The sequence below is a fragment of the Columba livia genome, chromosome 24 (assembly GCF_036013475.1).
Source record: "Columba livia isolate bColLiv1 breed racing homer chromosome 24, bColLiv1.pat.W.v2, whole genome shotgun sequence".
NCBI classification, from domain to species: domain Eukaryota; kingdom Metazoa; phylum Chordata; class Aves; order Columbiformes; family Columbidae; genus Columba; species Columba livia.
The window spans coordinates 3,022,017-3,044,272 of NC_088625.1; the positions used below are offsets into that span (position 1 = coordinate 3,022,017).

The following is a 22,256-nucleotide window of genomic DNA, read 5'->3' on the forward strand; positions in this document are numbered from 1 at the left end:
AGTTTTACACCCACTACCCCTCAGATGCAACCGGGTAATTCACTATTAGGTGCCAAGCTGTCATTTACAAGTCACTTCTGCCTACTGCTGTTCTCTGGTCTACCTTGCTATCACAAAGGAGCCACTAATAAATGCCACTTGATTAAAATGTATGAGCCCCATGGGAACCTATTTTTAAGTCTGTAAACTAATACTGCTGTTGTATTAATAGGTTTCATTTATTTTACCATTAATACTGGTCTTTCTACTAAGGAAATACTGCAGTGCTCTAACCTTCGGTATTTCAGGCGAAAAGCTCTGTTCTGAAGATATTTTTACCCATTCTACGAAGTCATAGAAACCTGCTCAACACCTACTCGAACATAAAACTTCTCTCCAAAACGACTGAAAAATCAGTGGTGTTAAATCAGAAGATTACCAGGAGACAACAAACAGGGGCACAGATGAATCACACCATTCCTACATAAAGAAACTGAAAATACAGAAACACAGTTTTGCTTCAGAAGCTCCTGTTTGCATCAGCAGCCCAACGTCCAGAGACCTCGGGAAGAACCCAAACTCATTCTTAGCAGGAATTTTTACAGAGAGAGAAAAAACGGATGCATAATTCCGCTTGCAAAACTGTCAAGTCCGGAAACATGAAAGGCTGTAAATAATTCACTCTGTATTACAGGAAATGTTTTACAAATGAAAAGGTTGTAACCTCTTTTTTGGCTACAAGGCTGGCAGATGCTGGAGGTGTTCCTGCTTCTCTAAGCTCAGAACAAGACGTGCCCCGTTGATGAGAAACCAGCAGTGATTCCGGGTTCTCAGCCCTCCCCGGTGCTGCTCAATGAAAAACGCTCCTGCCTGTATTTCTGATGGCCGGATCACAAAGGAGCGAAGCCTGCGTGATTCTAGAAATGCAGCTCAGGCTGACTACCCATTTCTTGTATTCTGATGACACAGCTGCTGTAATGCACAATGCAGAGCCAAGACAACGTGAAGAGAATGGATAAATTGGAATTATTTATGTTTACATAAATACGTTCACACAATTGTTTGAAGATACACACACAAGCTAAAAATATGCATGCAGTTATTACAGATGCCTCAATAATGAGAGTTTGATGCGGTCTTAAAATAGCGACATCAGTCAAATGCAGTGGAAATAAAAGCACCTCCTGCCTCCAAGGGGTGGCCACATGGCTGAGGACACACTCTGGCTCAGAACACAGAAGTAAAGAGACTTGATTGCTTTAACTTCTTATCACTAAACGTTTTGCAACACACTAACCAAACCTTAGCGGAGGTCCCCCTGCTGCCTCCCCCACCAGGTTACTTGGTAACCAAACACAATGTTGTTTTGTATTTAAAAGAAATCTCAAACTCACCTGTATGTTGCCAAAATCCACATTTTCATAATGGAAATGTGCACATTCAGCCATCTTCGGGAAATGACCCTTTGTAAAGGATAACCTGGAGCACATCAAAAGCACACCATAAGATGGATGCAAATCACTGCAACAATGCTCAGCATCAAGTACTGTTGTAAAATGCAGTTACTGATACAAAATAATCACGACTTTCTCATCCTAAAGCCAAGGGAACAGAGGGATTTGCTGATTGATGCACCAGAACAGTGAGAAAGGAACTGAGCGAGAAAGGAAAACTAAATTGCAAAGTGGTTTTTATCACCGCATCTTTAAAGAACCGTGTGGCATTTCATCAACACCAAAGCCCACATCTTTAGGAAACGGTGCAGGGACAAGCGGCTCTACCCTCACAAATGCGTTTTTGCAGTGCAAATAAACAGCCTTACACGAGACACATAGGAAAGGAGAACTTTACCTGTGAAAGGCATCACAGCCCATCAGTCCCGGGTTGATGTATCTGAGGGTGCAGAACAAACGCTATTTATCCTTTGCCTTTTTAAAATTCAAAAGTGAGGCATCATTATTCCCAAGTGTCTCCAGCTACAGTGATGGCTGATGGGGAGATCCTCTGGCTCTGCAACATGCTCTTGCTTCTGCTGAAGCTATTATAGACTCCTATAGATATTTCTGGTGCTGAGCCAATGAGATTGTCATTATCTAACTCTCTCTTCCCACGGGAATATAAGTGGGAAGTGAGATGCAGCATCTGGCTGCTCAGCGCTCAAGCAAAGAGCCATTTCCCCTACAGCATCAGAGCACGACGAGAGGTGATCAGGATGCACAGATCGAGCAATATTGGGGAGTTTTGGTCCTCAACTCCGCATCCTTAGCAAAGAGAAGTCAGGTAACACTGATTAGTTTTGATCGCTTTTGCAGGGTGGAGGTTTGAAACCTTCACTGCAAGCGTAAATTGGTTTACATTCGCTGGGAGAAAATGAGATTGGGAGGTCAGAGAAGAAAAAAATAATCCCTAAAAAAGAAAAATTGTGCAAAATCCACTCCAATGGAGAGGTAGGTGCACCTCTTCAGAGGGAAAAAGTGCCAAATATAAAATATATCTAGGCCACCCACTTGTCCTGGTTTAGCTTCCCAGAGCATAAGGAGGCAGGGAAAATGATCTCATTTATACATCGCCTGGGCTTCTCTTTAGCTTTGCTTATTTATTCATTTTAAATGAATCAGTTTCAGGAAGAAATCACAAAACGCAGCAACAGGGAGGTTTGAAACTGTGACAAGCTTTGCTTCTATGGCCAGAAACAGCTGAGACAGCCAACAAAACCTCTCATGTCCCCAGTTTTAGCTATAATTTACTTTGTTTCGCATGGATTTTGGTCGCTCTGATGAAGTCACTATCAAAAAAGGGAGCACAACAGCTAGAAGCCAGGATATCAACACTGGAAGCCCCACAGACAGGAAAATCAAAGAACGCCGCTCTTACTTTTTCACATTCTTCACTTTCATGCTGGCTGTGCTGCCGCAGGTCCGCAGCGGCAGCTCCCCCGCTATGTCGGGGATATCTGCACCTCTTGCCTGCAGAAAGAAAAAGAAGGGGAAAAAAATGACTGCATGTTAATTCTTAGTAATAACTGCAAGATCCAGTATTTTTGCATTACTATTTTTGGCTTCTAAAGAGATTTCCAGAGGCAGGAGGCTAACATGCGCTCCTACGCTCCATACTTGGACTGCTCATTAAGTACCTGATTTTCCAAACATCTGTGCACTGAGATTCCGGCGGAGGGACTGGAAGAAGCTGGATAGCTCATACAGTGGAAAATCCAATTAATGTGGGAGGTGAGCTTTTAAAAAAGCTATCGGTATAAGTGCATGAATACTAAAATTCCTGAAGGAGGAAACCATGCTCCCTGCTGTTGGCCAGAGATAACTCATTAGTGATGAGCAGCTGAATGAGCTTTTTCCTGCTTTATACAGTGCACTGTAAACATGACTAATGTCCAAAATAGACAATGCTCAAGCAAGTGGAAGAGGCACTTCAGTGTTGCCTCTCTTACAGGTATGGAATAAAAAAACTATTACATCAAATCCATTTTCTAATGACAGGAGTGAGCAGATGAGTTCCCTGATCCAGATCAGCACCAATGTTCCTAAGCTGCTCCACCAAAAGAACAGAGATGATCAGTCCCATATAACAGAATACAGCTGTAGGCTGCAATGTAAAACACGGAAATCACTAGGTCTTCACCTCCAAAACTTTAGAGTCGGACAATTATACAATTCCAGCTAGCAGCCCACCTATGAGATGAACAACAGGAGAATCTTTCTCATCCCCCTCCCTGAAGCTCTGATTCGATCTTGCCACAGGTCAAATTTACATGTGCTTCACCACATCACAAAGAGCAGCAGTAAATAAGGCAAAACCATTCGCCATGCCCATATTCATTACCCAACAGCAGCAGAGCCGGGGGGAGCGATTCGCCTCGTTCAGCTCAGACATGCACAAGGTGTGCGGCTCAACGCCGTCATCTACCGCAGGCGACTTGAGTAACCAGAGATAAACAGGCACCTTGGGTCTGGTTCACCGGCTTCTGAAAACCAGACTGGGGGAACAGCAACCCTGCTGCAGGAGGATCTACGTCTGCCTGGATGCCGGGATTCCAGGCTGAGCCCGGCTCAGATGCAGACGTGCACCACAGACATCTGAATCCATCCAACCAACATGAGCAGAGCACAAATCCCCCTCATGCAGACAAACTCCTGTAATTTCCAGCACTGCCCTGGGAAAAGGGATGCTGTGGCTGTTAGAAAGCAGCTCCCTCCTTTCAACATAATTGAATAACTTTGAATCACATTATCACACAATGTCAGGGATGGAAGGGCCCTGGAAAGCTCATCCAGTGCAATCCCCCCATGGAGCAGGAACACCCAGATGAGGTTACACAGGAAGGTGTCCAGGCGGGTTGGAATGTCTGCACAGAAGGAGACTCCACAACCCCCCTGGGCAGCCTGGGCCAGGCTCTGCCACCCTCACCCCCAACAAGTTGCTTCTCAAATTTCAGTGGAACCTCCTGTGTTCCAGTTTGAACCCATTGCCCCTTGTCCTGTCACTGGTTGTCACCCAGAAGAGCCTGGCTCCATCCTCCTGACACTCCCCCTTTCCATCTTGATCCCCATGAATGAGTCCCCCCTCAGTCTCCTCTTGTCCAGCTCCAGAGCCCCAGCTCCCTCAGCCTTTCCTCACACGGGAGATGCTCCACTCCCTCCAGCATCTTGGTGGCTGCGCTGGACTCTCTCCAGCAGTTCCCTGTCCTGCTGGAACTGAGGGGCCACAACTGGACACAAGATTCCAGGTGTGGTCTCCCCACGGCAGAGCAGAGGGGCAGGAGAACCTCTCTGACCTACTGACCACCCCCTTCTAACCCACCCCAGGTACCATTGGCTTCCTGGCCACAAGGGCCCAGTGCTGGCTCATGGTCACCCTGCTGTCCCCAGGACCCCCAGGTCCCTTTTCCCTACGCTGCTGTTGCACCTTTCTCAGCCCTGAACATAAGCAATACTTTAACTCCAGTGTCCCGCAGAACGTGCACACTCAACTCACTGAAGAAAGGCAAGGACAACATTTATATTCTTAAATAAATCTATCCTTGTCTGACTGACTGTTACTAAGCACACAATTGCTTTAGTATGTAATAGGACACTTGAGAGTTTCATTGTGAATTTGAACATTAATAGGATCACCAATTTAATAAATCTTACAGGTCTTTTACATAAGAAAATAACTAATTACAGTAATAAATGTGCAGTTCCTGTAAGCTGCTTTCAGGCAAAGCTGGATGTGCTCGCCTTAATTTTCTAAGGAACAGAATTTCTGTAGGAAGAAAAATACTTGTTCTCCTCCGTCAGCACTAGAAGCTGGTGAGATATAAAAATGGATAAACAGACCTGACAGAAAAACGTGGGCTCCGAGCCAGCTTGAGACTGCCCTGGATCTGGCTCAAAGCAGCAGAGGCCAAACTCCCACCTCCAGGAGACTCAAATGCCAGCGTCCCTCTGAAGAAGTGGGATTATCCTCCTCTTCCCACTCATGTCCAGAGCCTGCTGGAGGAGACACCTGCCAGCCCATTTCCAGCAGCATGGATCCATTTAAAAGGACTCCGATGAGATGCAATACAGTCATTAACTTGGGTTGCTTTTCCAATTCGATGTGAGCTCTTTGGACTCGGCTGCACAACGACAGTCTTGTAAGTCTCACAATTGAGGAGAAAGGGTAAAACGCTGAATTTGTGCAAGCTAAAATCTTTAGTACCAAGTACTAACACCAGAAAAAAATTGCTGGATAGGTAAGTAAAAAAGAAACTGATTGCAATTTTAGAAACAGTATTGCTCCAAAATAAACTGCAACTACTTTCCATTTAAACCAAAGACACATAGCTACAGAAAACCAGACTTTATTCACCACTACTTGGAACCTGTTTTGATCCCAAACCTGGCAGGCACAATGTCACCCTAGGTTACCCTCCTGTCCAAACACAACACTCCAAATGAGATTTGTCAGCTTTTGTGATTTGTGTCACGGTAATTTAATTTTAAAAATCATTTTGAAATAGTTGAATTATTTACATCTGAAAATTAGCGAGCCAGCATCACCCGTTGCTTCTCACCTCCCTGTTTTCTATGCATCGCTGTTCTGCGGAAGCCCAGTAATTGCACACAGCAAATCTGTTTATGCAAATTCTGTAGTCCCATTTTCACAGCTCAATGGCACTGCTGCATCAATCTGCTTTGGTCCAAAAGTTCACAAACAAATTAGGACTCGATGCAGAACACAGTCAATTGACTTCAGCAGGATCCTCAGTTCTCCTACGCTGACAGTCTTGATGGTCGGTCATTCCATTATTAAACCATCACGGCCGTTTGCTCGGTGGGTATCAGGGGATCCCTGAAGATGCTACATCACTTGTGCAGTTTTCACGTGTTGCTTGGGAATTGGGGTGTCCAGCTTTAAGCGTGCAAGTTTGAAATTTTTGGCCTTTTTATAGACATCATTTGGAAAACTTGAGCTTTGCACTCTCTAGCACACAAAACCTTAGTCATAAATAATTTATAGCTAAGAACTCCACTGCATAATGTGAAAGGATTTTCTCCTAAAAAGTCTTATTGTATTTATCAGAAAACATGTCAACCTGTCTCCCTGACATCCAGAAATGTAACACAGTTTGAAAATACATGTAAAATTGAAGAAAACAGTCCAGTGAACATGATGTGATAAAGTTTCCACCCTGATATACTCAATAGTGGAGAATGTGGAACCTACGCAAACCCCACAGCTCTCCTGCTGCCGCAGAATTACACTGGGATGCACTACAAGAGAAGAAAGGGTGGACTCCCATCAACCTCCAAGAATCCCATACCCACTTAACTGGTTTTCCATAATACTACTGTAAAATCCCTGAGGAGAAAAGGTACTTTTATCCAAGCTTGACACAAAGCAAGAGTAACTGTTAGGCAACAACATTTATGCATCTTCCTACCATCAGTCTCTCGGCAAAGCCAGTTTGGAGGGACCAGATTGCTCTGGATTCTTTCAGCACATGGCCTTGTTTCTAAAAACAGCAGAGCTGACTCAAAATGCTTGTTGGTTTCCATGACAGTCTTTTCTTTACATCATTTTCATTTTCCCTTCATTTTCTTGGAGGGGAAAAAAGAGAGGGGGAAAAAAAAATGGTAAAACCTCATGGAGCTCTCCAAAGAAACCAAGCTTTGCTAGAGTTTTACTTTTTCACTGAAGAACAGCAGCAAACGGGAACGTTGTTTCAGTAGAAGTTGTTACTGTGCCATTAAGAGGATGAACTGGAGCGGCCAGTCTATGCCATTTGAGATCTGACGTTGGTGTTTCTGCTCTTGGGTACCAACCAGCTACACAAAGCTGGGTCAACATCCACTTCTTGGCAAATCTTACTTCGCAACGCTATCGAGAACCTGTCCTACAAATCACTGCGAGGCAGAAGATGGGATCTCCATTAGCACCATCCTGCTTCTACCAATCACTGCTCAAAACTCAGCCTGAAGCATGAGGAAAGAATAAATATGGTTCATCTTGGCTTCATACTTCACAGCCACTAACACGCCCCAGGGAGACAAAGCTCTACTCTCACTTTATGTGCTGTAGCAACTATCCTGGTTCTCCACAATAAATAAATCAGCAAAGCAAAGGAAAAATGCTTCCACTAAACTGAAAGTCACCGTGTCCAAACTGCTACAAATAGCTCCAAGTGAAAGGTTCCCGACTCTGCAGCATTTATCTCCCCAAGCAATATCCTGAAAAGGATTAAAATGTACCTGAGCACAGGAAGACCATAACTGGGCCACTTCTTTAAGGAATGTACAGTCATCGATGAAGGTGCAACGTTCATCCCAAAATGTCAGAGGCACAGTGACAACGTGATGGAAACGCAAATATTTGCCAAGTTCTTTGTAATCCCACTTTCCATTGATTCATTTAGTGGATGCAAATGAGTTTTCCAAGTACTTTTCATACAGGATGTTTATGTCCCTTCAATACATTTCAGCTACATTTCTCAGAGCCGCTTGTGATACTGGGCCATATTTAAAATGCAGAAGCAATAGTATCTGGTTTATGTAGCTGGGGCTGACAGTCGCAGCTTAAACAAAAATATCTGCTTGTTATACTACAGAAGCTTTACTAAAGGCAAACAAACACCCTCCCTCCAGCTGTGCATTTCCCAATTGACTTTCTGAAGAACGAGCACCCGGTGCTGTTCAGGGTCTGAGCGGCAGAGCGCAGCACTGGCACGTCTAACAACCACCTCCAGTGCCAGCAACGCTGCAAACCAAGGACAGGCTCCTGTTCTCATGCCCAAGGGGCCTGTGCGCCCATCTCTACACCCTCACGCAGCAAGGAGCAGGCATCAGATCAATCCTACCCACGAGAGGACAAGGGTCTAGCTCGCTCTCATTACAGCAATCCAATGCAAAAAAACACCTTTGAGATCCAACAGAAAAGCACAAAGGTGGTTTTCAGAACGAGAAACAGTTGAATTTTTATATATATTTTTAAATTTGAGTCATCACGTAGCTCCTTAACCTGATCCTTGTTGCGAAGATAAAAGAACTATCCCTTGTGACGTGGCAGAGGACAGCTGTAGGACTGGCTTAAGTGCAGGCATAGCTCAAGGCCAGGACTGCTGGGGTTATTAGAAGTAGTGCTGACTTTTTAGATTTAGCTCCCAGCTCAGGGACTTGGGAATGCAGGGAAACAGTTACCCAGCGAGATGCCTGTAAAACCTCACAGTAAATGAGAAATGTGATAGACGAAAGGCAGTGAAAAAAACGACAAGTGCTTCCAGTAGGAAAACTCTGGGCTACGCACACTCCTAATCACATGTCCAAGAAATCTGCATTCAATAAAGATACTTTCATGTGTATCATTTTTTGAGTTGAGGACTTTTAATTCCATTTTCCATATTCCCTGTCAATGTTCAATTGTTCTAGCCAGTGCTTACTGCATGCCATGGTTAACAGGGAATTCTCCTCTTTCAAAAGACCACACAGGATGTGTGTTTTCTACTCCCAGCTTTTCCACTCCAAAGTGGGGAAAAATAAGAAAAAGGAAAAAAAAAAAAAACACTTTTAAGCACTGCCATGAGCTGGCAAATGAAGGGAAACCTCTCATTCCTGAGACTCAGCATTAGTCCAGGGCATCCATTTACCATAGTTTAGAGGATCAGCCTGGAAAGAACAAAACGCAAATTCTTAACTATTCATCTCCTGTGTTTTCAGATAAAGTTCACTGGCTCACAGATCCACGGGTAAAACCATCTCCGGCTCACATGTGAAACAACTCATTTGGTAAGTGAGAGCTGAGACATAGACCAAGCAGCTTGGCAGCTGTTTGAACCTACACGGGCATTGTGACCAAAATTCACCTCTGTAAAGCAGGTTGATTTTATGTCACGCGAAGATTTCCTAAGCGAGGCTTAAAGACTTGAACTGATCCTCTGCAGATGAATCAAATGTACCCAAAGGACAGTGAACTTCCAGCAAAACTGTCCCATGCTTGTATTTTCTTTCATAGCTCTCACTGGTTTTAGAGACAAAAAGGGATGCGACAAGCAAAACGGAATGGTTAGCTCCTGAGGACGACATTAGCATGATAACTACCTGCCAGCTTTACGTTCGGCCTTGCCATGGCTATAGCGAAGCAGCAGTGAGATCCTTATTACCATTCCCAAAGCTCTCAGCAGTACAGTACACAGCCTCGCATAATAGCACACTGGCGAAGGAATGTACTTTAGGAACAAAAATCCCACATACAATACGCGTGGGAAAGGCAGCCAGGGTTAGAGTCCTTCTTCTGTAAAATGAACTGTAGAAAAAAGCCAGAGAAAATAGAAGAGTCAATGAGCACAATACTTCAATTCCAGGTCCTTGTTGGCTTAAAAAAAGAGACTCCAAAAATCCCAGCCCCTTGTTTGATGCAGTTTCTACAGCCCATTGTTTCACAGAGGGATGAGGTGATCCTAACCATGGCTTAGGCATAAAAGGACAAGTGGAGCTTTGCGTTGTTATGGTAGAGAGCAATATCTCATCACACAAACAACAACAGAGATTAATTCAGTCATCAACGAGGAAATCCCACCTTGGTGAGCCCCCTGGCCAGCCAGTGGTTATGGCAATAACAATGTTATGTGGCCTTCATTGCCACACAGCTACTACAGAGAGCACAACCCAGTGGTTTACTCACAGTGTGATAAACAGACACACTCAGGCTCCCTAATGCCTCAGTAAACCCAGGCTTAAGTGCCTAATGTACATTAATGCATTTTTATGCCTACCTACACTTACGTCATTTGGCAGAGGGCTACTGGGAGAGTTCAAAAAATTAGCCATTAAACTCCAGTGCCACCTCTATCTTTTTAATTGCTGTTACCCCCTAGGACCATAAAAGAAGAAATACTAGTGGTGGCATGTAAATACACGACCCAAACATGACTGTATTTACTGATGTGCATTGGATTCACTCTGCAATAGACAGATAAAATGCAAAATCAGGATGCATTAAAACTGGTGATCATGACGGAAAACAAACTTTACTCATCCAGCCTCAGCAAATTCTAAATCCTTCCTTCTTTACTAAATGTTGCATATAAACAAAAATTTAGAAAATGCCATTCTTTTCTCCTGGATCAACACTACACCGCAAGACTGCATATACTCTAAGTGCAACCAGAAACAATTGCTTCTATAGCATCGCCAATGGAAATTAAATGATTGCTATAAATTAATACTTACTGCCAAAAATACGGTATCCGTTCTGTTTAATTGAACTCATTTAATTGGCAAACCCAAATAGAAGCCAATGTGCCAATTAAGGGATTGCCCTAATTTTCAGAGATTCCCGGGGACCAGCTTCACAGGAGTTTGCCGGTGAAACAGAAACGACTCGAACCAAGCGGGAGAGCAGGCACAAGAACCATACGCCACCAAACAATGTCTTGCCAAAAGCTTACAAGGGAAGAAAAATACTTGATTCATGCAGCAATAACAGGGAAAACATGTGATGTGAACTGAAAATGAAATATAGGTTACTGGTGCAATGCCAGACCAGAACTGTTTTGCTCAAAATATTATTACAGCCTTGGTGTGCTGTATGGAACGTTTGTATCATATCAACGCCTGCATTGTCCACGCCATCCAAAATCCCGTTTCTGTGCCATCCTTATCTTTGTGACAAACGGCACCCTGAAGAAGCCACAAGGAAGATCTGGGGCAGCACTGGGTTAAGTGCTGTACAAAGAATAAGAAACAAACCCCACATTAAGGACAGCGAAATCTTTCTTTAAACTGTTACAATTTACTAATCTCTACACGCTTTTATAAATTGCATTTAAAAATAGTTTTCTCCTCTCTCATGCCCCAGATTTAACAGAGTGATATATTGAGGTCTCATTAAAAAGCCTTTATTACCTTCACAATCTGTGGGACGGTACCTTATCTAGTTTCAAATGCTGAAAATACTACCGCTCTCGGAATTCATCTGACCTGATATAAGAACTAAGGTTATTCCAGGGACTTCATAGGACGGGGCTTAACCTCTGTGCCTTTCTAAAACATCTGTAGGTTTGGATTCTTCCTAACATTCCAGCAGCAGAAGCTGTTAAAGATGATGTGCACCAACATCCGACTACCTGCCTTCTTGCTCACTTAGCATTTGCCAAATTTACTGATTCATAACCATTTCCCATCAGGAATTCAGAGGTTCCTGCATCACACTTTTTCTAGGCAACCTGCTGATAAACTCATGAGTGAATTCCTGCAGATATCACTGCAGGACGAGACCAGGTGTCAGAACCATCACCTGTATTCTTGTGCTTGGGGCACTAGGAAAAATCTCACTGTAGATAAACCTACCACAGCTTGTATTTGTAAGCTTTCCGAGATTAAAGAAATGGCTGATGCTGCAGAAAAAACAACCTTTCCAAAGAAAATCCTATTGGTAGCTTTGGAGTGAGTATATTCACCTTATCTCCAGTGCCTGTCATGTTAATGCGGCTTCAGGTGGCAGCTTTCCGTGACAGCACCATTTCAACAGGGTGCATAAAGAAACATTTTATCTCTATCTCGTTGTTTAAATCCTTCTTCCCCACAAAATTTAGACGAATGGAAGAAAAAGGCAATGGGGATGGAGCGAGGCTGCTTGGGGAGAGGTTGTTTTCACTCTGCTTTTTAAATACTGCAACTTACTGAACTCATAAAGAGGTGTTGAGAGTAAGTCAGATGGTCAGTAACATAAGGTAAAATGACATATTAAGCACAAATATCAATTTGATGACAGGCTGAGGACAGTTGTTTTGTTGGTTCATATGAGAAAGATGATACAAAGGCTCTCTTTCAGAACTTCACTTCTTATAACATAGAAATAGAGCACTTTTCGGGACCATAAAAGGAAAAGACACTCTTTCCCTTTAAAATAACATTACTATCTCAGTGAAACGTTAGAAAATCCATATACTGCAATATTACTTGGCTCAAATACAACTTTTCATCCTTAGAACTCAGTGTTCTCCAAAGAAATCGATATCATCAAGTGCACTTTCCAAACCGGAGCAGAGAGGAAGGAAACGGCACGTGCGGAGGTGACGCGGAGCGCGGTGGGAACAGGAGGCAGGGGCAGTGAGCAAAACGGTGCGTCTAACGCGACCACATTCTAAATATATAGACCATGGCGGGGCGGGGATACAAAATATAGCAGCCCTTGAGGGCCATGCAGGCAGCTGCGTTATTATCTGTAAAGTCTGTCCATCTGCTGCGGCATCTCCTTCAGCGTGGGATTTCATAACCACAGGGAAGTCTCGAGAACCACCAAAAGTACCCCAAAAAAACAGGTCTCCATTACAAAATCAGTTGTCTTTCTGCTAAACCGCAAACAAAAAACAAGCAGGTAAGTAGTATCAAAGGACTGAAGGTACTTGGTGCCCAGAATAAACTGGCAATGACAGAAATATTAAAAACAGAGTTTCTGCCCTACCTATATTTACAGTGTAGGAGGACATTGAACCTCCACACATTTAGAAAGACCTTTAGTTTATTTCTTGTTAAGGAAAAGCTCTGGAAACAAAGCACTTATATAAATTAATAATAAGCACTTCAAAACCTATTGCAGATAAAAGGGGGGAGAGAGCATAGGGATGACTCGCATGTGTTCATCTAACTGTGAATGTGTAAATTGCCTTTTCCCAAAGTACAAAAACATGTACAAAGGCAACGTTCAAGAGACGCAAAGCCGCACAGGCCTGCCCACCGTGGCAGGATTCCCCAAGCCCTCCACGCTGTCGCCGGGCTCAGCACTTGCTCACCAGGCAGAACGTGGAGTTCATATGAAGTGAGGGAGCTCGCACCGTTGGGTGCCCGGCTGTCTGCCGTGGGAAGCAAGGCAGAATAAGCCAACACGGCCACATCCAACTTCTCCAGACCCCTAAGGTTTGACATAGCAAGTAACAAAAACCCCTCAAGTCTGCTACCTAAACAGCTACTAACCAACAATTTAATGTATTATGCCACTATGAGAAACTCGTGTACCATGTGAGGAGAATGCCCTGGGAAAAGGCAGCATCAGAGGCTGCTAAAACGCAAAATGAAGGAAAAGAGCAAGGAAAGCAAATCTGTAGTAGGTACGCTGGTTCAACAGAGGATGGAGAGTGCCAGTGTTGAACACCGTCCTGTACATATTTACATCCTGTAAATATTACCTTCCGGCTGGACAGAAGGCAGAGGTTTCAACACAGGAAACACAAACAAGCGAGGTTTTTCTACCCATCTACAATGTTTTCAGAGGACCATGAGGTCAGATCAACACTGTAAGCACAAATCCAACCATTATAAATACAGGTTCAGTAGCTTTACCTGTAGCCCTGTGCTTCATCACACCAAACCATCGTGCAACAGATCTTGGATGTGAATGTTCTTGTTTATCATCCTCCAAATATCTTTATAGCCACCTGGACTATTCGGTTTTTGTATTGAACTATGCAAGAGGACACGTTCTAAAAAGTGAATTAATAGTGCAGGGAGAGGAATATTATGCACATGTATAGGGTGCAGTTTGAAACTGAGCAATCACAGAATCATTTTGGTTTGAAAAGACCTTTGAGATCAAGTCTAACCTCTAAGCCAGCGCTACCAAGTCCACCTCTAATCCATGTCCCTAAGTACCTCATCTACGTGTCTTTTAAACCCCACCAGGGATGGTGACTTCCATGGGGGATGAACACTTCCCTGGGCAGCCTGTTCCAATGCCTGACAGCACTTTTAGTGAGGAAGTTTTTCCTAATATCCAATGTGAACCTCCCCTGGTGCAACTTGAGGGCATTCCCTCTTGTTGTTTGGGAGAAGAGACCAAGACGCGCCACGCTCCAACCTCCTTTCAGTTGTAGAGAGCAATAAAATCCATGAGCACAACAGCCTTGATGAGAACAGGGCAAGTATCAAGCCAGAGCAGGTGAACCTTTCCTTCATTGTAAATCAGCCATAAAAAGCAACACTAACAAATGTATGTCAGCTAACTCATGTTACAGGCGGAGACACTGAACTGCAGCCTCCCATTCCAGAGACACACCTCGAGGTTACAGACAGCGGGGTGTCAAACGGTGATTGACACGAGGCTGCAGGGTGTTGAGGAGCGGCGTGCGCCGAGGCCGGGAGCGGGTGCCGCTGGCTGGGGAACGCTCAGCACAGCGCACCGGGGAATCACACCGGCAGCACCAGCCAGAGCTCCTGGCCAAGGAGGAAAAAACACCCGCATATCAGAGAAAAACCCAGGAAGTGAGAAGTGGGAAAAGTCAATATTAACGGTAGATAAGCAAAGGACTCAAGCGGAGCGACAGGCACAGAAAATACCAGCAGACACAAACACTGGTGAAGCCTGTGTTTGGGGGCGTTATCTTTTGGGTTGAAAGTAAAGTTTGGAACAAAATATTATCATTGGCTTATATGGGGTTTGATGATGTTTTTTAAAAGAGTAAAACATAGTACTTATCTTTGTTCCCCTGCTTAAAATTAAAATAAATACCTGGCTCACAGAGATTGCCTCCACATTTTCCAAACGTTGTGTAAAGAACAGCTAATCCAAGATCTATTTCACATGCCCCAGACAGATATTAATGGTGCTTTAAACTTCAAATAGTCCACTGAGATGAATACCCCTCTGCCCATACATCAGATGAACCTGACTGTCCTGCACATACAACTTCCAGACATTCCTATATTGAAATAAGGCCGGTCAAGCTTCTGTGAGGTAAAATAACTTCACAAAACCTCCCCATCAGATCGCCCTACTTGGCTCCTAATAAAACAATATTTGACCTTCCAAACTCAGCAAATGCTGGAGGGACTTGGGAAAGTGGAACCGCAGGTACTTCACTGACTCATTTAAAAAGAAAACGAATAGATCAAGGTAATGGAGTCGTCTGTGCCTTCTGCGAGCATGAGAACCGCGCTGCTTTTCTGCAATTGTTTGCTCGGATGGTAGGTCAGCTTTCAGGCTGAGCTTTTATTTCTGTAGACTTAACCAGCATCTTGCTAAAATCTTCCTCTCCCACAATGCTGCATGCTTCAAAGAGCATGTTCTTACAAGAAGCTCCCTTCGTGCTCAAAAGCCTTGCTCAAAAAGAGGTTAATGCAGACTGAAAATCATTGTGACATCGTATGGACCTTTTAATTGGTTACTAGACTCGCTTTGGGGCACATATTAATAGGGCAGAAGCGTTCCTTGACAAGCTGCCAGGGGAAGGGAAATATTTTGGCCTTGTTGAAAGTACTATGCAATCCATTTAAAACTCTGAAACTCAGGGAAGATAATCTAACGCCTAACTAGAGTATAAGTCGAGGTTGTGCAGAACCAAAAATAACGCATACAGAAAAGGCGAGAAGGTGTTTTACCATAGCGCTGAGAGTCTCCTCCCAATCCGGCCTCTCCCTGGGATGGATGCTCCTCTGAAGCTCTGGGACGAAGTCATCTTCTTCTGAATGTACAGAGGACTTCATCATTCTGGAAAAGAAGACAGAGACGTTTGATACTCGGGGACATTGGGGATACTCTGGTGCTCATTTACGTGGCTCATACGACGATATAAATGCTTTCGTAAATCCAGAAATCGTACTCATCAGCACTCATCATTCTTACAGATCCTACCCAAAAGGTGACCACCTTCAATGGCCACAGCTCTGCAGGGTTGTGCTCCAATCCATCTCATTTTATCAAGATAAAGTTTTCTTCAGAGAAGGAGCCATCTTTCAAGCACCCTATGAAGTACACTTCAAGCCTGCACAGAGATCAGAGGCTCAAAATCAAAATTTGGGAAGTATTCCTAACGGCTTCTCAGCCTGTTCTAATGACAGCTCTGCTCTAACAGCCAGGCAATCATTACATATCGCACTTGCAAGCTGTATAAATGCGCCTTTGTGGGGATTACGGCGCAGATCTGAAGTACCAAAGACTCGTTGGAAGTCTGGTATTATCCATCCTGATTTCATCAAATACGAAATTCAGGCAGGCTTTTATTTTACCAATACATTGCCATTTATTTACTTAGGGTAACTATTTTGATAATCAACACTGCATGCAGCAGGGCTGGTTTCGCTGAATGGTAACTGTGCTGATTTATGTACCATTTGACTAAAACAAGCAGAGACCTGAAGTTCTGAACCCTTGACATCGGTTGCCATGCTGACATAAGCAGCTGGGCCAAAGCATTTACCTCTCCTTTGTACCCTACATGAGGGTTAAAAATGAAGTTATTAACACTCGCAGTAATGGCTTGTCTGAGTTACAAAATTATATCTCATATAGTTTTATACCTAATTTTGTGATCGCATTTCTGCTGTAATAAAAAGCACACCCCAAACCCTTCCCATTGAAACGCTATCCTAGTACTCTTCCCATTGAAGGTGTTTTGGACTTTCACTGGAAATAAGAAAATAAAATCAATTCTTTGAGCATTGGCTGAAAGCAGAATATTCTACTACTGATGGCAACTAAATACGTTGTCAGAGCACCACAAAAGTATTGGCAACGATACTGAAGATTTTCTCTCTGACACAATTATAAACACTTGATAACCATCTGCAAAGCCTTAATAATCTTCAATAGTAGCTGCTTAATTCCATGCCATCTGAGACTTGAGCCCAAAGAAGGCTGAAGACGATAGAGGTAATAAGTCACTTATATTAACAGATTGTCTTCTGGCATGTAAAACCTTAGTGCCGCACCGTTGGGGGAAGGAGCTTTCCCAACAGTCAGATGTTGTGATTTTCCCTGGGCTCACCCCAAGATAAACTAGGAATATTATATATATATGTATAATAATATACAAACATTTTATATGCATGTTCGACATTATTTTAATGTATAGAGCAAATAAACAATACAACGTATACATGTCTGATTCACCACACATGTCAAGCTGTAATACAACTCAATTTCTTGTTTCTGCCATGGATTCTTTTTCACAGGAAGGGAAAAACACCTGGAGTCACACTAGCACTTGTACGAAACACCGACACATTTATCTGGTAAACAGTAATGGCCAAACAAACTAAAGAAGCTGCTCTGTTCTATAAAACCTGCACTGGGCTATTTCATGGGAACTGTAAACGACTGAAAATTCACTGCAAAATTTGACACTAGCTGTAAGAACAGAAATATAATTTTATTTAAAATGTCACCTCTTCAGCTGCTTAGCAGCTCTGAATGCCCTTCAAATGAAATCTGACACCATTATATTAATAAAAGTTCTGGCTGTATAAAGGCCATTAAGCAATCGCTCTTCAGATGAATGAATCCTTCTTCATTGTAAATTAAGAATCAAATGTACTGGAACAAATGTTTACAGGACATTTCACAAAAGGCGCAGCCCACATTCACACCCGTGCTTTCAAGTTCTCTGGTAGGTCAACTTGATGAATTTCTAGTCAGAGCTTGTACATCTGTACATGCTACAACTGTATCAAGAAAACATCTAATGACCTTTTCCATCTTCTCAAAGCCAATTTGCTGGTTCCGTCATTTATGGCATTTATCGTATCTGCTCATCAGGAATTTAAACATTTCGGTGCTGTCCTGCTGGCTATTGAGCATCAAGTCCTACCCTACCCCTGGAATTAAACAGGGGAGGAGAAAGGACACAAATTTAAAATACTTTAAAATAAAAGATAGGTTTTTTGGCATGTCTCATGTCCCACAGCTGTAGGAATGCCACAAATGTCATGGACTTCGATGTCGCTGGGATGCCAATGACACGCAGATTAACAGCTGTCCCCTGGGAGGACACGAGGGTGCTGACAAATTACTTGCCAACAGTTCGAATGCCATGTGCCCGCGTGGAAGCACGAAGCATTTCCAATGTCAGGCTCCTCATATCGGGTAGTTAATTGTCTGCTTGACAGATACTCGTTTGGGGCCGGCTATATATTTTTTAAATTAAATGCCAAGCGTGATCTTTAGGTTGTGGTCTTCCACGGGGACATCAGGCATTTCAACTTTCATTGCTGCTTCTCTCTCAAGTGACTTTTCCTTCTGACCTCAATTTAGGAGGTGAGAGACGATGATAACTGATTTATTAGTTTATTTATTATTTATATAGCACTGTTGTGCCTTGAAATTTCTCAGCCGGCGTAAAAGCACAGCTCTGCCCTACAGAACCAACGATTCAAGAGGATTTAGAGCGCCACAGAAAGCGATGCTTTCCAAGATATAAATTCTACCCAAAAAGCCAAATTTAAGTAAGGCCTGTGCTGACACAAACCTAAAAAACTAGGAAACAAGAACTGAGATTTGTCCAAAAGCTTCTGAATATTTGGGCAAGAAGTGGGAATCAAGGCAGAATCAGTGATACATCTTAATTTCTGCCCTCAAACTTCCACCAGACGTACACACAAAGAGGAACCGTCACGAGAGAGACGGAAAAAATCAAAACGCACGCACCCTCCCCCAACCCAATTTTCCAAGCAAACTGTGTCCATGAAATTAAAACTAATACAGTGGAAAGGAAGAAAATCATCATGCAATATGGAAAGGAGAGATAGCTCGAGAGCCCCAGGAAAAACGAAAGAAGAGATGGGAACGGAAGGCTGACAGTGCTGACCTAAAAGTGGGTTTAATTTCCCATGTTTTAAATCAGCTTTGTCAACACCTTACTGATTACATTAGGTCCATCTGTAGGGCATCACTCCAGCGTTGATGAAGGCTGGGAGGCCTCCCATAGCCCAGGGCTGAAATCGGTGTGCTCAGCTCGCTCTCTGAAATGCCTGTACCCCAATGTATGCAGCATGGGGAATAAGCAGTTCAACAAACAGGCAGCCTGTCTCATGTACTTGGTGCTCTGGAAGGGATTGGAACACATACCTGAGAGCTTTGTTAAACTGGGCTGTAATAATTTGCATCCAGGTTTTGCATAACTGGAATTTCTTTAAACACCTGCTCTTCTATTTGGCAACACACAAAAGATATTGTTTTAGTAGGTGCCTGGCATTTTCTCTCAGGAGAATACAGTAATGGTCAGTAAAAAAATCCTCAGGAATAGGCTTCTCTTGTCACTTTTGCCCAGCATAAGAAAAGGAATTAGGAAATCACTGTGCAATCAGAACCACTGAGCCTTGGCTTGGATTTCTTTTGTTTAATTCAGGAAAAATATAGAAGTATTACAGAAGATCACCTCTAAGGAAAAAGAGCACCGTACTCTCATTTATAACTAATAAATTGCTAAAAGCAGCTCTCAAGTTTCAACACAGAAGAGAGATGGGCTAATCCAAATGCAGCAAATATCAAAGAATACCCCAAAACTGTAAAGAACGACCTAAAGTGAGATCCAGAGATACTTATATGGGCTGATCTCTTGTTTGTTTGCAGTTCCGTGCCAACACAAAGCCACGGTAAATTTAATCTTCCCTCACAGAAGCACATACTGGAAAAAAGACACTCGAAGCACATGGAACGATCAAGTGCAATCAACTAATCAGTTGCAATTAGCCTCGCATGCTGTTAAGTGACAACTGTTCGTAACATCAACCAACATTTAAAACTCGTCCAGTCAGTGAGATGCTGCACAGGGAAATGCTTTCTCTGACTGAAACACTTGTCCAGAGCCAGTTACCTCCCCAGAGCTGCGCCTTCCACTGAAGCAATACGCTGCAAAACCAGGTATAGACACCGGCTGGTCATGGAACACTCTGGGGAACAAGCCGGGGGAAAAAAACCCATCCAAACTAGACTTTCTAGAGCATTCTCATAAGGAGAAGAATGGAAATGAACTCTGGGACATCAGAACCTGATTAGCTGAACAAATAATACAAGATGAGCAAACAAATAAAGAGTAGCTCCAGCTGTTCTGATTAAATAGCCAGTCTAAAATGACTGGTGGCCCTCACATCGTATTTACAGCAGGGCTCCTCTTGTCTGTGCTATCATCACTCCTTTTCAATGGTATTAAATATTAAATTTTAATATTAATGATATATAATATCAATAGCAAATAGGAGGCTGCTCAGGCCTTTTTATGTCTAGAAATCACTACTGTTATTATTCCTTGTTCTTGACCAGCTAAATGGAATTAAACTGAGTCCTATGAGAACAGTAAGTCATGGGGGCAGATGTAACCAGGTGGGGGTCACAGGGGCATAATGTGCACTGTAATTAGTTCTCAACAGCAGAAACCAGTGTATCGCAACCCAACGGGTCATTCCGAGGCTTACACAGTACGAATCTGCCTGGGCCAGCCATTTATTACTTGAATTTCTGATGCACGGGATGAGACAACGGAAGTGGCAGCAGCGCAATAAAGAAAATGTAGGGCTGACAGGTGGATGCAGCACCTGAGCGCGGGACAGACCAGAAGATAAAGGTGCCATAGGGGTCAAAATACCTCACAGTGGTTCAGAGCACATTTCCATTCTTCCCTTGTGCAGAGCCAATGCCAGCACTGCAAACAGAGCCAGCGCTGACGCAGCCTTTGATAATCATAAGACATTTACTTTGCCCTTTTGGAATAATTTGCAATTGGTAAGTATCTTTACGGTGAATAAAAAAATAAATTAAAAAGAAAAACACCCAGCCTAGAGGAAAGAGCTCATTGATTTCCCTTGCCTTGAGTTCTCAAGGAGACAGCTGCAACCACTACTGTCCAATCATTTTTATACCTTCAACACCCACACATGCATTTTTGGTACAAAAGCAGCCGAGCTGGCAGCACGTCTGCTGTGAATGGAAACCCTGCTGCTAGGTTTCCTGCTGCCACCGAGATGATGAGAGAAAGAACAATTAGCTGAGGCTTCAGTCTAATTTAGATTTATTTTTCTTTCTGGAGGAGAAGCTGAGAGATGGTACATCATAAAACAAAAACATTAACTCTAAAGGCGGCTCAGAGGAGCACATATTGAAATACTACACGTAACCTATATTATAAGGACTTCTGATAATAAGCACTATTGTCTAGCGCCCCCAATTATGCTAAATGCTGTACTTTAAAACATCAAGGCATGGACTATATACACTAAAAGAGACGAGGTGAGCAAAAACCCACAGTAACTGAAAGCTCAAATAACTCATCCAGTATTTCAGAGAAGACTGAGCCTAAAGGAGGAAATAACCTTGATTTTGCAGTTCCTAATCATAAAAGACCATTTACAGTAGCACGGCTTTTATCGTAAGGCATGTAAAAACCAAACATCAGGGGCTGGAGGAAAAAATTAAGGCTCAGGAACAAGCACAGCGCCCTGTACAGACCAGAGGACCATGCACTCTCTGCTCTCATGCAATCCTCGCCACAAAATGTTCTGGCCAGATGCAGAAGAGAACAAGAGCCCAGCCCAGCTGACCACCCAATATTAATAATTAGGGCGCTCTCTCCGAGAAGACACTTGCACAGCTCAGGGGTGTTGAAGTCTGCTGTTTCCCAATCAGTTTTATGCAATACCTCCTCCTCTGCTTTCCCCATCACCTTCCAAACTGCTTTCAAAACAGACAGATGGGGAGAGAAAGCAATAAGGTACATGCAGAAAGGGACCATGGAACGTAGAAGTACTGGGCTGCAGAGATCAGTTTTATCAAGGTGCTCATGCAGCACAGCTTCAAGACATCACTTTAATCCTGCAATGAGGATTCCTGAAGAGCCTAAGCAGCCGTGCAAGGGCTCTGCAGTTCCAAAAGGCGCAGCTCCCCATCTCACCCAACCATCTAATAATGATGCATCTTCCCATTGACCTGCACTAGGATGCAGCTTCGCAAAGAGAGGATGAGCAAGATCTTAATGCGCTCCTCTCAGAGCCCTTCTTATGACTTGGGCCACCTCCTGGTCTGTGAACCCTCACGTGGGC

At 43.4% G+C, this 22,256-nt stretch overlaps 1 protein-coding gene across 10 annotated transcripts in view; it reads right to left on the bottom strand.

Annotated features, from left to right (window-relative positions):
• Window positions 1-22,256, bottom strand: part of ARHGAP32 (Rho GTPase activating protein 32) — a 161,280-nt gene that overhangs the window by 89,952 nt on the left and 49,072 nt on the right. For 5 of the 10 annotated variants that reach the window (XM_065040360.1, XM_065040366.1, XM_065040358.1 and 2 more), the window contains exons 2-5: window positions 15,828-15,936; window positions 2,854-2,945; window positions 1,831-1,872; window positions 1,374-1,458 (exon numbers count right to left, since the gene is read on the bottom strand). In XM_065040360.1, the coding sequence (XP_064896432.1) occupies window positions 1,374-1,458; window positions 1,831-1,872; window positions 2,854-2,945; window positions 15,828-15,935 (327 nt within the window). In that variant the 5' untranslated portion in view covers window position 15,936. The remainder of the gene's footprint in view (window positions 1-1,373; window positions 1,459-1,830; window positions 1,873-2,853; window positions 2,946-15,827; window positions 15,937-22,256) is intronic. The other 5 variants (XM_065040363.1, XM_065040367.1, XM_065040359.1 and 2 more) reach the window with 1 other exon arrangement.